This window comes from Diadema antillarum, unplaced genomic scaffold (assembly GCF_040938485.1).
Source record: "Diadema antillarum isolate AM-2024a unplaced genomic scaffold, OU_Dant_1.0 seq00001552_RagTag, whole genome shotgun sequence".
Lineage (NCBI taxonomy): Eukaryota > Metazoa > Echinodermata > Echinoidea > Diadematoida > Diadematidae > Diadema > Diadema antillarum.
The window spans coordinates 58640-74551 of NW_027272281.1; the positions used below are offsets into that span (position 1 = coordinate 58640).

A 15912-nucleotide genomic window follows, 5' to 3' on the forward strand; every position below is an offset into this window, starting at 1 on the left:
GCAGTCATCATGCATTTTATATTTTCAAATCTCCTCATCAGGTCGACAATTTTGTAGTTAAAAACTGAAAATGAGAATGCAATCTGTACGGAAATATTCCCGATTGTTCTTTGCAACTGTATATTGGTTGAATCCATGCGGCCACTTGTGGGAAGTTGAATAGCGCCATCTCAGGCAACACTGTCACGATAGTATTATTATACATTTAAGTTTCGCATACAATCTCCTGGACAGCCGTGTGGCGTAATCGCTTAGCGCGCTGGGTGTTCATAACGCCATACCGGAAGGCAAGAAGTTTGACTCCTGCAGGACTTTTCACTTTCTTTCTTTTTCTTTTTTTTTTCAGCAGTTCAGCTTTACTCCGATGTCATTTATCGTATTATTTTATCAAGTATACGTAACCCGTGAACACGGCTGCTCTATTTCCCTTGTTTTGTATTGGAGTTTGGAGATTGGGTTTGCTTCATTAATTTTGTCACATTTAATGTTGTAAATTGCCCCTTGTTACAGTGTCCCGCTTGCCACCTTTCGTTTGCTCTTTCCTTTTCTCTTCATTGGTTCTTGTTATATTGTAACAGGATAGGTAGGAATGTGTACGTTTAGATAACTGGCAGGAATGGGATCTGAATTGATTGACTCTAGTCCAGGTGTATGGCGTCTCGCTCATCTCTTTGAAATTCCAGGTTGTTATTGTTTGACCCAATAACGGAGTTGTAGACAGGTTTTATGTTGCTATAGAGGTATCTTGTGCCACATGAATAGAAGGTATCACTGTTTAGTAGTAGTGATGAACTTTTTCATGTTGTAAATGATATAAAGATATGAATTTCATATCCAATCTTCGGGACAGCCGTGTGGCTTTATAGTCGCTTAGCGCGCTGCATGGTTATTATGCACTACCTTAGGACGAGATGTTCGGGACCCGCAGGACGCTATTATTTTTTTTTCTCTCTCTTTCTTTGTTTTTCTTTTGGCAGTTCAGCTTCATTCCGATGTCATTACCCCACGACACACAGTCACTCAAGTTCCCTTTTTTTGTCGGAGGCTGGAGGTTGGATTTGCTTTATTTATCATACGTAATGTTGTAAATTGCCCTTGGTATACAGTGCCCCGCTTGCCACCTTTCGTTTTCTCTTTCCTTTTCTCTACGTTTGTTCCTGTTACACTGCACAAGACAGGTTGGAAAATAATTTACATAACTCAACTGGAGCAGGAATGGCAACTGAATAAATTAACTCTAGGCCAGGTGTATGGCGTCTCGCTCGTCTCTTTGAAATTCCAGGTTGTTATTGTTTGACCCAATAACGGAATTGTAGACAGGTTTTATGTTGCTATAGAGGTATCTTATGCCACATGAGTAGAAGGCATCACTGTTTAGTAGTAGTAATGAACTTTTTCATGTCCCTCCATGTCAATTATAGTGTGTTCAAATGGGTTGTGTGTCTATCTGCCAAAGAAAAGGAAAACCTTATTTTCGTCATGGCTATTTCTCTATACGTAACCGTAGGTGATGAGTGTTGTTGGTATCTGAGCAGTGAATAACACAGCATCAGGCTAAAATCCCCCTTAGTTATACGCGCTAAGCGTTCAATTTGATATATCTTTATTTATGTAGTCAATCACTGCTAATGGAGTTACAGAATTATGTTATGACACCTTTCACTGAAAGTTTGTAAAGCAAAGTTTATGGACAAGGCAAGCAATTGTACATGAATAATACCAATGATTTCAGAGGGAAATTATGGTATACCTAAATGTAAGGGTATCATTGCTTTGGAATTGCTGAGACAATATCTTGGCACGAGGGCTTCCACTTCTAAGAACTGATCCCTTTGAAGATGTGTCGGTCACGGGTGATCGTCATGATTCATCTTTCACGTAGAAGCTTCCATTCCACACTCTTAGTTCGAGAAGACTTACCATCACACTTCAAATTGTGATTAAAGGTAAAGACTCAAAATCAGACAAGTTGACGTGTTATGTCTATGGGAGGTGATTTTTTTTTTTTTAAACCATGCATTGACTTGACAACGTTTAAGCACCTTTATCTCAGCTGATTTTGCTCCATTTCCTCTGAAACTGTTGTATGTCGTAGCTCAGACAATAAGCTGCAGTAATCATGCATTTTATTTTTTCAAATCTCCTCATCAGGTTGATAATTTTGCAGCTAAAAACTGAAAATGAGAATGGAATGTGGAACAAACGATTCCTGAATCATCTTTCACATATAAGCTTACGTTCCTCATATTTTCTCGTCAAGACGTACATGGCCGAGAGGATAAAGGCGACGTCACAAGAGACGTGAGGTTGCACACGTACGGGTTCGAACCCCATAAGAACATGAAACAAAATACTTATATCTTTTTTTTTTTTCTTTTTAATATGGAGTATTCACCTTCGTCCATGTAGAAATCACGTTTTCATGTAAACGTACACACACACAGGCACACACACACACACACACACACACAATATCCCTTTGTTTTGTGTTGGAGACCACATTGCTTTGACTGGCAACTTGGACTTGAAATTACAAATGTTAAAGTGAAGATGACTCTTAAAAGACCGCATGGCCATGTTTGATTTTTTTTTTTAAAAACAATATAAAGACCTATTGGTAAATATTAATTCACATATCCTTTTCAATCAACTTACTTGGACACGCCGACACCACACGAAATTTTCAATTGGTTGCATGACAGAAACAATTTCATCTGAATTATGTAGGACTGTATAAAGAATTGGACTTCACGAATATTTCTCAATATTACTTCAAGTCGCTACTTAACATTATTTTTGTTGTCGATCACTGAAAATGAGAATGGAATCTGGTCGAAACGATTCCCGGTTAATCTTTGGAACTGTATATTGATCGAATCCACGCGGCCACTCGCAGGAAGTTGAATAGCGCTATCAGTCACTTGACATATATCGCCGAAAGACTGAATATCAATGTAAATTTGTGTTGTGTATAGCATACATAGATAGATTTAAGTTTCGCAGAAGATCTTCGGATCTTCCGTGTGGCAGAATCGCTTAGCACGCTGCGTGTTTATAATGCCCGACCGGAAGGAGAGAAGTTCATTTTAATAGATACAAATCCAAGTTGATTTGATGAACAAAATGTGTGTTTGCTATTTTTTCCTAATGTTCATCTTTCACCACAGAAGAAGAGCCATGTCATGCCACAACCACACTTGCCCAAGGAAACAAAACAGGTACTGTAAAAGTGGTTTCTTTCGCGGTGGTTTTATTTTCGCGCTTTGAGGTTGAACCGCGAATTTAACATCACGCGAAAGTGTTTTGAACTCGCTGCTTGTTACAATACTATAGCGCACATGCACACACGAAGATTCCGCGCAATGTAGGTACAAGCATGTTATAAAGTACTCGAGAGACGGGATTTCAGGTAAACCTACATTTAATTGTAATTTCTATTTAATAAATAAAAGAATAATTGGATTATAGTTTGGGTTTTCATGTGCAAAATAAAACAGTTTTGACCGACCGTGAATTCACAGATTTTGCCGACCGCGAATTTAAACACGCACGAAAAAGTCGGCACCGATGGAAACTGCAAAAGTATCTGTACGCGAAAGGAGCCACTTTTACAGTATGTGGCGATGTACAGTTGAACCTCTATTATCCGGCCTCCCTTTATCCGGATCTCTCTATTATCCGGACGCAATCTCGCCGTGATTTTTTTTTAATAATTACGGGAAGAAAGGGGGATTCCCAACTCCTTGAGAACTCCTACCCAAACACACATGAATTACATATTACTTCCAATATGATTAACATACATTGCATCAAATTTCCTTCCAAATTGCTTACCTTCAGACATTTCAACATCTCGAAACATCCCCAAATGTAACAATGAAAAGGTTGCAGTATACACATTACTATGTGGTACTACAATGGGCTACATCAGTACATGTGTATGTACATGTATATGTACATGTATAAAGCATTGAGTCTCCCGTATCCGGCCAAATCCCTTATCCGGATGAGCCCCGGTCCCGACTTGTCCGGATACGAGAGGTTCAACTGTATGTCCTTTAATGAGTTCAGTATTAGTGTTGATATCCATTCACCAGGAGATTAATGAATTAGGTAAATGGTTTTGATTTAATAAGATATTTTTGAAGTTTGATTTGTAACAGAAGAAAAGAATTGCAATGCCTTGTAATTTTTATTTTTAGTGTTTTAGTGTTTTTAATTGTGATTCTGCAATTAGCCATTTCAGTTGGGGATGAGGTTTACTCATAGAGATAATATGCTGACATCTCTGCAGGCATAATACACAATCCCCAAGTATTCATAAAACCTGCAATGTACGCAACAAATTTTGCATATCAGTTGAATTTGACTGATGGACAATAAGTAAACTGTATGGAAATTTCTGGTTTTACAGTATTTAGCAAGAATAGGGCATTCATTAAATTCATCATTATATACACAGGGGAATCCCGTTATAATGAAATCCGATACGAGATGGGGTTGCTAGCCTGTATGGATGAGAAAACACTGAATCTGATTCAAATAGTCATACAGTAGTAGCAAGTAAGAGTGTGAATCTGAAAATTTGTGTTATGTAGCTCCCAAATTTTCAGCTGTCATTATTACAGCCTTCATCAGTTGAATGACCTGTCTTCACATAGATCGTGTGACTGTCAGTAAGCAGGTCATATTAGACTTAAGTTTGTAGCGCCCCTGTCTTTATAGAGATGGTCCGTTGGCCCTGATGTACATTGCTTCCTAAACTTCCCTTTCAAGATATTGAGGTTTCCAGTCCAAAACCTACGTAAACCTTAGTTAGGAGCATGTGATGGTCTGGAAAATTTGATGTGAACGTTATGTGCAACTTCAGAGGAGTTGGAGCTAAGAGACATCTTTGTTTAAAGACCTAATAAAATGGTTTAGAATTTTTTTTTCTAAATGATGTGATAATATTAAATGTTAAATTCTAAGTAATTTTGTGGTCGTACAGGTTTTTTTTTTTTTACTGTTCCGAATTTTGTTCCATATTTGTTAACATAATGGATGCAATTTCCTCGGTTTTGGAAAACTTTCTATACTTTCGCCCCATGCGGCGCACTATCACTTCTAAATTGTGATGACGTCAAAGATCGGAGTCGTCGATATCGACTGTCCGACCAGCCTAGCCATAGCCAGCGAGCTAGCAAGGCAAGCGCAGCGCAGCGACAGCACCGGCTGGCGGCTAGCGCTGGCGGGGGAGTGAGCTAGCGAGCGCATAGCTAGCGCTGCGCTGCACTATTGTCATTGGCTAAGCCTTTGGACAAAAGAATATTAATGAATTGTATCGGATTTCATACTGCCAGTAATACAGATTACAACTGTGGTACGCTTGAATATCTATTATTTTCACTGTAAGACCATGAAGACTGTGGCGAGAAAAGGATACTTCGCACTCGGACAGCGCTAAGCTTACATAGATTTGTAGGCAAACTCGTGAAATAGGCCCCACCACTGCGTGTCTGTACTAATAGTACTACGGCGACTCGCCTGTTTATACTCGTGAATTCAGCTCCACCGTGTGGCGTTCATCGGTAGATAAGCACGGCGGTGGGGCTTCCTTCCACTGTATAATACTCGTGAATGCGGCGAAAAGGACTACCTAATATGTCCGTGCTGAGCGGCGTCTGCTAACTGAGCACAACTCCGTGCTTATGCGTCATCAATCGGTTCAGGGGTGTTGGTCACGTGACATTTTTTCGCAATTTCACAATTGTATCAAAGGATTATAGAGCATACAAGGTTTTGTGGTGTATTTTCTAAGGACTTTGTAAAGAATAACAAATATTCAGGAATTTGTGTCAAGATAAGAGGAGGCTCTTGTGATTTTTTTTATTTTATGAGTTAATCATGAATATATGAATGTTATTACAGTAGACTAAATCACAGATTTATCTTTTATTTGATACAAAATGAATTCCAGCACACCGCTGTACGAACATCACCAGCTGCCTCCAGCCGGGCAAGCCCTGATTTGTCAGCCTCACTTGTTACTACGTCCAGCTCCCCTAGTACCCCTGCACAGCGGTTTGTCCCTGTTAATGTTACTCCTGCTCCCAGTGCTCCAACCACCAGTGAGCCCAGCTCAGTGATCTCTGCACCAAGCACTGGAGGGGGAATGCTGGCAGGTCATGGCACTAACTGGTCTGATCATGAGACCCGCTTCCTTCTGAAACAGTGGAGCAGTAAGGCCGTACAGGAGAGATTGGATGGTACGGTACGAGATGCTCGCGTTTACCAATCTCTGTCTGAAGCCATGCATAGAGCTGGCTTCCCTCGCTCAGCTTCACAGCTCCGAGTCAAGCTCAAGCAGTGCAAACAGAATTATCGCATTGCTCGCTTAGAAAATAAGAAGAAAGGATGCATTACAGTCGGACCCTGTTACCAAATTTTACACTCTGTTCTGGGAGAGGAGGACCCAATCTTACTCAGGAAATTAGCCCTCCAAACTGGAGCAGACTCTGATGTGAATAGGGAGAACTCAGGACCCAACATGTCCAGTTCAGGACAGGCAGAATTTGACAACTTTCCCCCAGATGAAGATCAGGAGGATGATAGTGTGGAGGAAAGCAGGAACAGTTTTCCAGCTGGGGTAGGTTACCAATCACTAACACCTCACTATATCTCTGGCGTTAAGTAGTATTTTTGGCTGTCCCTTAATTTGTGCTTAAAATTCTGTGATTTTCACCAAAAAAAATTGTAACGAATATATAACTTTCCTACTTTTAAACTACATACTTCATTGTGAGAGCTAGGCAGGTGCCTTGATCATTATATAAAATGTTGCCTTGAAACCACGATGATTATGGTAAGTTGAAATGATGATGAACTACAATGGAAAATGATTGCAATTGTTCTACCTGATATGTCTTAAGGCAGTTTGAATTACTTAATACTGTATGATACAATGTACATCTGTGATGACAAATTCTGTAATAATAAAGTACCTGCATACAATTGTAATAGCTCTTTCAAAATGACTGATGTACTAGCAAAGGTTGACTGTAGTTGTAGACACAGCTCTTGTTAATATACAAATGATGCACAGGATAGAGTGCGTTAGTGGAGATGTAGCCAACTCGAGGGTATTTACAATTGTGAAACATGCACTACATTGTAAATACCCGAGAGTGAGCTGCATCTCCACTAATGCCACAAAATAATCCTGTGCATCATTTGTTTTATAAAATGGGTCGAAAACTAACAGCATTTTTCACATACCTTTGTGGGTCAATACCAATCAGCTACATGTAGCACTAGCTCAAGTCAAAAAGTCAAGATGTCCGAAGATGTTCGTCCCAAACATATTCCGCACGTCGCACTCGGAAATCCCGCACATAAAAGTACTGTGAGCATGTACGTATAAGAGTATATGTACGCCACATGTATCCACAAGAAAGGCCGGCTGGCAGCCTGAACTAGAAGTTGTTTACAGGATTGACAGCGCGTATAGTAGCGCGCGACGCATTTGTAACAACTGATTGAGTGCACACTGCTAGTGTAAACATTGTGAGTCAGGCCGTGCATGTTAGTGAGAAATTAATGCACGCACACGTGACTCATTTCAGCGCTTCCAATTGGCTACATTCTTGAACCCATTTTATAACATCAATTACTTAGTGATGGAATGTTGGAATGTGATTCAAATGAAATACTTCTCTATGATAATGGACAGTATGTTTCGGACAGTGAAAGAAGTCTAAGCAAAATCAAACATAAAACAAAGTATTTGAATTTGTGTGTTGCACAGGCTTTTACCACACATGATACCAATTGCAATTGCACAGCTGTACATACATAGTACAAACATAATGCTGTTCTAATGTCATCACCTTAAAACTCTCAGCCTAGTTTGTACAATGACATCAAAATCATTCTCTAATTGACCCCATCCTTTAAAAATCATTACATGGTTATTACTACATTACAATTATTCAGGAAACCTACATACATTTGTTTATATGTAATGTTATAAAAGGACAGCTTAAAGGGGATGGCTATAGTAACTGATCAGTGGGAAGTGGAATCAAGGACTTTAATAACAACGAACACAAACATGATATACCGTACATCACTGGCTTTTTCAGTGTCATATTGTGTACCACATATCACCACTGGGCATACAAATCTTCATTAAAGGGGATGGCTAGTAACTGATCAGTGGGAATGCTGGGGGATGATTGTTCCAATTCCTGTGGGATTCATTAAGAGTACATTATGTATCTATTGTTGTGTGAAAATTATTTGCTTCAGAATGGTCTCATATTCAAGTAATGTGCAGTTTAATGTTTCCAGGTTAGCATGCCTGTACAGTGACGGGGCATTATACTGCACATTATGTGAATATAAGACCATTCTGAAGCAAATAATTTTCTCACAACAATAGATGTATAATGTACTCTTAAATGAATCCAACAAGAATTGGAACAATCATCCAACAGGCATTCCCACTGATCAGTTACTAGCCATCCCCTTTAATGAAGATTTGTATGCTCAGTGGTGATATGTGGTACACAATATGACACTGAAAAAGCCAGTGATGTACGGTATATCATGTTTGTATTCGTTGTTATTAAAGTCCTTGATGTAGATAGATATATTCACAGTGTTTGTTTATTCAATGCAGACAGTTCAGTGATGACATGGTATTAGCAAGTGATGTGTGTAGCTTCTTGTGTAGTGTTTCATTCATCTTTATCAAATCAAAAGAGGAAATATATCTTGTGACTGTGCTAGATCAGTTTTTCATATCCCTGTCATCAAACGTATTTCAATGCCACCAAAGTCTGATAACTCACACCATCTTTTATGAAAAGTTGGAGCACACTTGTACATGTACTTCTGCCTCAAGACAAGACACACTAGGTATAACAACGGGTCTCTCTTCTCTTGTGTGTGTCAAAGGTCGTCAAATTGGAACTGCCAGATGGGATGACCTACATGATGGAAAAGGTGAATGACCTACCGAGTCCTCTCAGTGACTCAATGTGTGGAGACTCTCAATCTCCTCAGTCTGACCTCAATGTTGCCCCGTCCCCGGGACACCCACCATCCAGCTCTCTATCAACCTTGGATCGCTCGCTCCCGCCAGATCCTGTGCCTGAGTTTGTAAGTTTGTGAGTTTCAAATTGCTATTGGGGTGACAAAACTTTGTATCTAAAAAATGTCAAATATTCAGGAGAGCGAGAAAACATTGCAGCCAAAGCACTGTAACAAATGGATTACGCTTCCTTTGACAAGCTGTGGTGGCTTCATTTTTTTTTTTTTCTAGATGAGACAGCTAGGTTTTGGACTAGGCATCACTTATTAACTGATCATCTGACAATTAATCCCCCCAAAAAGGGATTAACCAAAATATGAGATACAAGTTCTTGTCATCCCAGCTGTGAAACATAGATTTGTCCCTATAGAAAATTGTGGTGTTGCAGCACAAACTGTATTATTCATGTGTGCTGATTACATAGATTCTGTTTCTTCTTTTCTGTAAGTCTGCTATTCCTTACGTGAGATATTGTTTGAATTAAGGATTTGCAAGATTAACACCCTACTTTCAAGAGAAAATTTGAGCTAAGAGCAGTTTGCATGTCTGAACTGATAAAGGAACACACTTGTGAGATAACTCCAACTTGTCAGCACATTTCTCCTGTTTCCATACCAGGATATCAGAGATATTCTTGGGAAGCACTCTTCCGGGCGAAGTGTTATGCATGAACTGGAGACAGAGGACAAACCATCAACTGCTGTCAGACATTCTCTGGTCAGAATTCTGGTCAATCATCTTGTCAAGAATTATGGCTGGTAGTAAGTCACAAGCTGCATGGCTCTGTATTATTTCTTATGGAGTTGTTTCAAGTATTTAGTAACCTGAAATTTGTGGTGAGAAAACAAAAATTAAAAGATCGAAGTGATGGAATGCAGAAATCGATGAGCTTAAAGTTTGGTATCACGGTGAATTAGTGATGAACTTGGTTTACCAGCATAGAGAGATGACTGATTTGCACTACCCTACATTCCTATCTAAATATAAGAAAGTTTAAAGATTCTTGAAATCTACCCAGGTTTTAAATTCGCAACAGCGTGTTAACCTAAACAATCCCTATGAGTGTCATGTTTTTTTTCTGCACATGGATTGTCTGGCGTGGAGTTATATACTGTAGCTGGCTGGTAATTGTGTTAACGAGCTCGGTTAGAACGAGATTCCGGTTATAATGAGGACATTTTTGGTGCACCATGATAAAGAAAAACATAAGCAATCTGATTGGATACAATGAGGTTCAATTTCTCGACCTACCACTTGTAAACACGCGATTAACGAAACATTGAAAACCAAATTTTCACTATATCCCATTCTGCAGAGTCTGCTCTAAACGCAGTAATTTGTGTGCACACATGTGCATTGTATATTGTAACGGTCCCCATGCCGTCTCTCTACATGAACTATCTGACGCGGGAAGAGGAACCAAACATGCTAGGGTCAGTCCCGCCGTTATCCCTCTTTGCTATGACTGACTTCAGGGCCCAGATGATTTCTGCTTTCTTGACATCCGTTGAGGTGGCATATTGTGTGATTGTGTTTCTTGCAGAAGTTTGAGGTGCATTGACATTTGTTTCTGAGTGTTCATTGTCTTGAGTTAATGTAGATGGCACAGCATCAGCCTGATCGCTGTTACTGCAGAATGCTTTGATGGACTGCTGTGGGGTTGCTCCTGATTTCAGGGAAAGAACTTGTATATGTTTTTTCCCCTTTCATCGGAGATGTGAGCACTGTTTGTCCCATGTTGCTTCAGTCTATTGTCTTTTTACACATGTGACAGTAAGCTTTAGTTGGACCATCAGGAACTTCCCGAATCCAGTCCTTGTATTTCTTTTTGTCCAACCAATCCTTTCTGAGTTTACAAGACATGATGCTAATTCACAGGTTTACAAAAGGTCATAATTAGTCACTCTAGCAGATGATGCAATAACACAGGACCTATCTAAGAAATACAGGGACGATAATGAATAAACATAGTCAACTTTGTCAGCCATTTTAACCCAGTTGCTGAGGCATATACATGTTTTTCTTCTGCATTATACATATATTTAACCCTAAAAAGACTGGGCTATTTTGGTAGCTCGAAAGACTGGGGGGGGGGGGCCTAAAGGGCCCCCCCTTAAGATTTCGGCCGTGGATCGCGCGATCGCCGCGGAAATTTGCACAATGGTAGTGTGCGATGTAATCTACAAGATCGTATATTTAAATTTTCCAAAATAGTCTTCTTTTATTTTATTTTGATTAATTATGCTAATTTATGCAAGAAATCAGACTTTTTTATCTAAATCAGTAAATAAAGCTCCAAAAGTGCTCATTTTTGGTCTAGATATTCTTTGTAGCATTCTTAGCAAATGTACTTGAAAAAAAATTCGGTATCAAAATTGATTTCTTATTTATTTTATTGTTTTATGAATTTCTTATGTATTTCTTTGTTTTTTCGACCTTTTGTTTTCGTTGTTTTTTTCAGCAAAATTTGTGGCAGACCCTTTTTGAAGCATAATACTACTAAAACAAATTGATTTTAGCCATTGAGAGTAAAAATAAGCATATTTATATGAACCATGTGATAAAACTCAATTTGTACTGACTTTGTACACAAAATCACATTTTTGAGCCATTTTCGGTCTCACGTACATGTACAAAAAGTTATGTAACTTCAGAACCGTACCCCCGGGAGTCACAAATTTGGTGTCAAAATGTGCGGGAAACTCGAAAGAAAAAAGTCATAGAGCATCGCGGCGAGAGCATTGCGTGTTGCTGAGTAATCGCGTGAAATGTCGAGGGGGGAGGGCCTTTTAGGCCCCCCCCCCCCCCCCCCGCAGTCTTTTTAGGGTTAAAGCTCATTTATTGCTATGAATGCAAGCAAGCACCTGAAGCTGGGTCCTCAGTAACTGGGTAAAATGGCTGAGAATGGCTGAGTGACAAAATCTCCAGTTCCCCAACATGGTGTGAAAGGAGAAGCAGCACTGGAGGCAAGGGGTGCTACTCCCTGTTGGCTTAGTGTACACAATCATCTTAAAGTTAGAGGCCTTATTTAGATCATGCACTATAGCTGTACTTGTACTGCAGTCAAAGAGGCTACACTAAAAAAACACCATAGCTAGTCATCCATTTGGATATTGTTTTAATATGCAACAAAATATAACAGAGTCTGACTGACTTCTTTCAATTTTTGGACCAATCAAAATTCCTGGACTTTTCCCTGATTTGAGGCATTTCTATCAAATTCCCTGACTGGAAAAAGGTAAAATAATTTTCCCTGATTTCCCTGATGGGCTGAAAACCCTGTGTATGAAATGGGACCCTGGTGGCCAGTAAGGATACAGCATCCTGAAGGCAATTTGTACTTTACACTACATCAGTGGCAGCCCAAAATAGTCACATTGAATGATATTAGGTTACCATGCCCTCACAGTATACAAGTGGACACGTTTGTGTAAATGATTCTTTCTTCTTTTTTCGCTCAGAGGGGCAAAATGAATTATTGGTACGCACATCTTAAATTTTTCAGAAATAAATATAGTGTTATTACCTGTCATCAAGTTCAAATATTTTTCTTTCTTTTTGTAGTCATTGAAATGTGTATACAATTTATATAAACATTAAAAACCCCCAAAACATGGGCATTCTTGTACATGTACAATCATACATTTTGTGATTTCAAGCACGTAGACACCTACCAATCATAAAACATATTAACAAAAGTACTTCTTGTGAATTTGTCCATGAAAAGTAATTGTTCTTCTTGTACAGGGGATAAATCTGAAGAGAACATGGACCTTTTTTCAAGGCGGGTTCCCAATTTCCCCTTCTTTTGGGATGTCCAGTACTCTGTTCTTGCTTACATTTTACCAAGGCCAAGGAATGTTCAAAAACTGAATTTACTTTTTGGAATTTACATCTGTAAACATAAAATTTAAAACAAAGAAATAAAAAATTTACACATGCATAGGGGTAACACCAGGTTAAAATATTCTTGCTCTCTTTTTGTGCATACTAGTTTAATGTTGCGTGATTACCTAAAAGTTTCCTTACTGTGGAAATTTCCACTTTCACAGCATGTGCTTCTTTTAATGTTGTATGTCATGTTTCTCTTCCTTCCAGTCCTGCCAGTGATGTGAAGTCATCTCTTGCCAAGGCTTTAGTCACACAGTTTCCCAGCCTCAGGGACCACAGTGCAGAAGGCTATGTAAGTTATTTTATAAAATAGCTAGCCGATTTCAAGCATGGTGATTGGTCAAAACGTGTCACGTGGCATTCAACTTTTTTTGCGCACTGCACAGGAGTGCAGATGTCGCGCAAAGAAAGTGATATACTGTACCAGTCAGTCCGCAGCACGTATGCTAATGAGCCGATCCGGCAAGATTTATTCAGCACTCTCGTTGACGATCTTTGCGTTCCAAACGTGTCTCTTGCTTGCGAGATTTTGCGAGAGTTTAACAGGGCTTTGGTTTTCACAGTGCAGCGACCTTTACATGCATTCATTATGGTTACAAGTCACGATAAGTTGTTCTCCAGACTTTGATCTTTATTTTGATAACAAATTTGCGTATAATATCGGTTCTTGTCATGACGTTATAATCAGTTGAATTTACGTAAATTTCACCTGCTTTTCACGGAAGATTTTGCTATCTAAATTTCGTTTTTGGTTCCTGACCGGATTAAGAAACCGTTGTTTCTGATTTTGGCTTTTTCGTAGAGAGGAAACTTAGATGCTCATCATATATTGGAGTCAAGGAGACGCAAGCATGATTTATACTAGTTTTTATGCCTCCGCCACGAAGTGGTGCCGGAGGCATTATGTTTTTGGGTTGTCCGTCCGTCCATCCGTCCGTCCTTTCGTCCGTCCGTCCGTCCGTCCTTCCGTCCGTCCTTCCGTCCGTAATGAATTTTGTGGACAGCGTAACTAAAAAACCTTTTGAGGTGTCCTAATGAAACTTGGCATGTATGTGTATTAGGGAGTGAAGTTGTGCCTATCAAATTTTGGGTGCACATGCTCAAGGTAAAAGGTCAAGGTTAAATATGTAAAATTTCACTATTTCCACCATATCTATGCAATGCCAGAAGATATTTTCTTGAAACTTAGTCTATACATGTATTACCCAATTAAAATTCTCTGGTGAAAGATTGGGGTCATGAGGTCAAAGGTCAAAGGTCAAAAGGTCAAGTAAAAATATTAAAACTTCACTTTTTTTCTCCATAGCTTGGAAATTGTTCAAGGTATCTTAATGGAACATAGTATATATACATGTACTGACTGGCAGTGATTATATAGAAAATTTAGGGTTCATGGGGTCAAAGGTCAAAGGCAACACTTATAAAGTTTACTTTTTCCCTCATATTTATGCAAATGCCAGCAGGACTATTTTTTTTAACACTTTGTGTATGCATGTAAAACCTACTAGAGATTCTCTGGAAAGTTCCTTTTTTTTTTTTCTTTTTTTCCCTCAAAGGTCAAAAGGTCAAAGATCAAGTGAAAGTGCTGAACTAGCTTTTTCCACCATATTTCGGAAGTGGCTCAAGTTATCTTGAAACTTACTACATATTTATGCATGTTCTGCCTGACAGTGATTATTGTATGAATCTTAGGGTCAAAGGCCAGATGAAATGGTATCAATTTACTATTCAATACAGAAATTGCACTTTTTCTCCCTACCTTGAAAATTACTCAATGCATAAACTTAGGAATGGGTCACAGTCAAGTTAAAGTCCTTAAATCCCCAAATACATGCTCTCCTATTCATCCAATTAAACCTAGGTCAAGTAAGGTGAATATTCAACACATTTGTGACAAACTTGTCATTTTAATATTTTGCCAATTTTGTGAAAATGTAATCACATATTGTCCACATGTACTATATACCTATTAGGAGAATCATGCATTATGGCGGAGGCATACCAGTCGCCATAGCGACATTTCTAGTTTTTTTTTTTTTTTTTGGGGGGGGTGGGGGGGGGGGACATTCACTGAATTTGATTATCTTCAGCTGTACAGTGATTACTGATCTCCAAATATCACAGACATGTCCTTCATACAGGGCATGTACACAAGTGATGATTGAGAGGTGCAAATGGGTTTACCTGCTTTTAAATCTTGCACCCATTTAGTACCTTTTACCAAGCAGTATCCAAGCAGTATCCAAATGGGTTCAAGAATGTAGCCAATTGGAAGCGCTGAAATGAGTCACGTGTGCGTACATGATTTTCTTATGAACATGCATGGGCCGGCCTGCCGTGCAAAAAAGCGTAAAGTCACTGACTTCACAATGTTTACACTAGCAGTGCACACTCAATCAGTTGTTACAAGTGCTTCGCACGCTACTATACGCACTGTCAATCCTGTAAACAACTTCTAGTTCGGGCTGCCAGCCGGCCTTTCTTGTGCCATAACATGTGGCGTACATATACTCTCATACGTACAGTACTATGTGCGGGATTTCCGAGTGCGACGTGCGTAAATGTTTGGGACGAACATCTTCGGACATCTTGACTTTTGAGCGAGTGCTACATGTAGCTGACTGGTATTGACCCACAAAGGTACATGAAAAATGCTGTTTAAGTTTTCAACCCATTTTATAAATCAAATGATACACAGGTTTGAGTTCATGACATTAGTGGAGATGCAGCTCACTCTCGGGTATTTACAATGTAGTGCAACATGCACTCGGCTTCGCCTCGTGCATGTTTCACAATTGTAAATACCCTCGAATGTGCTACATCTCCACGAACGCACTCTCACCTGTGTAAGATTATTGTATACAAGTGATATTATGCATCACACATGTGTCTAAATCTAACAATTACATGCCTGCAGGTAATATCAGTAAAGTTATTTGCTACAC

At 39.3% G+C, this 15912-nt stretch overlaps 1 protein-coding gene across 1 annotated transcript in view; it reads left to right on the forward strand.

Annotated features, from left to right (window-relative positions):
* The window catches only part of LOC139710663 (uncharacterized), a 44044-nt gene that overhangs the window by 13322 nt on the left and 14810 nt on the right, over positions 1–15912 (forward strand). Inside the window, exons 6-10 of the mRNA XM_071622585.1 lie at positions 3168–3218; positions 5960–6628; positions 8941–9144; positions 9695–9837; positions 13175–13259. Of these exons, the coding sequence (XP_071478686.1) occupies positions 3168–3218; positions 5960–6628; positions 8941–9144; positions 9695–9837; positions 13175–13259 (1152 nt within the window). The remainder of the gene's footprint in view (positions 1–3167; positions 3219–5959; positions 6629–8940; positions 9145–9694; positions 9838–13174; positions 13260–15912) is intronic.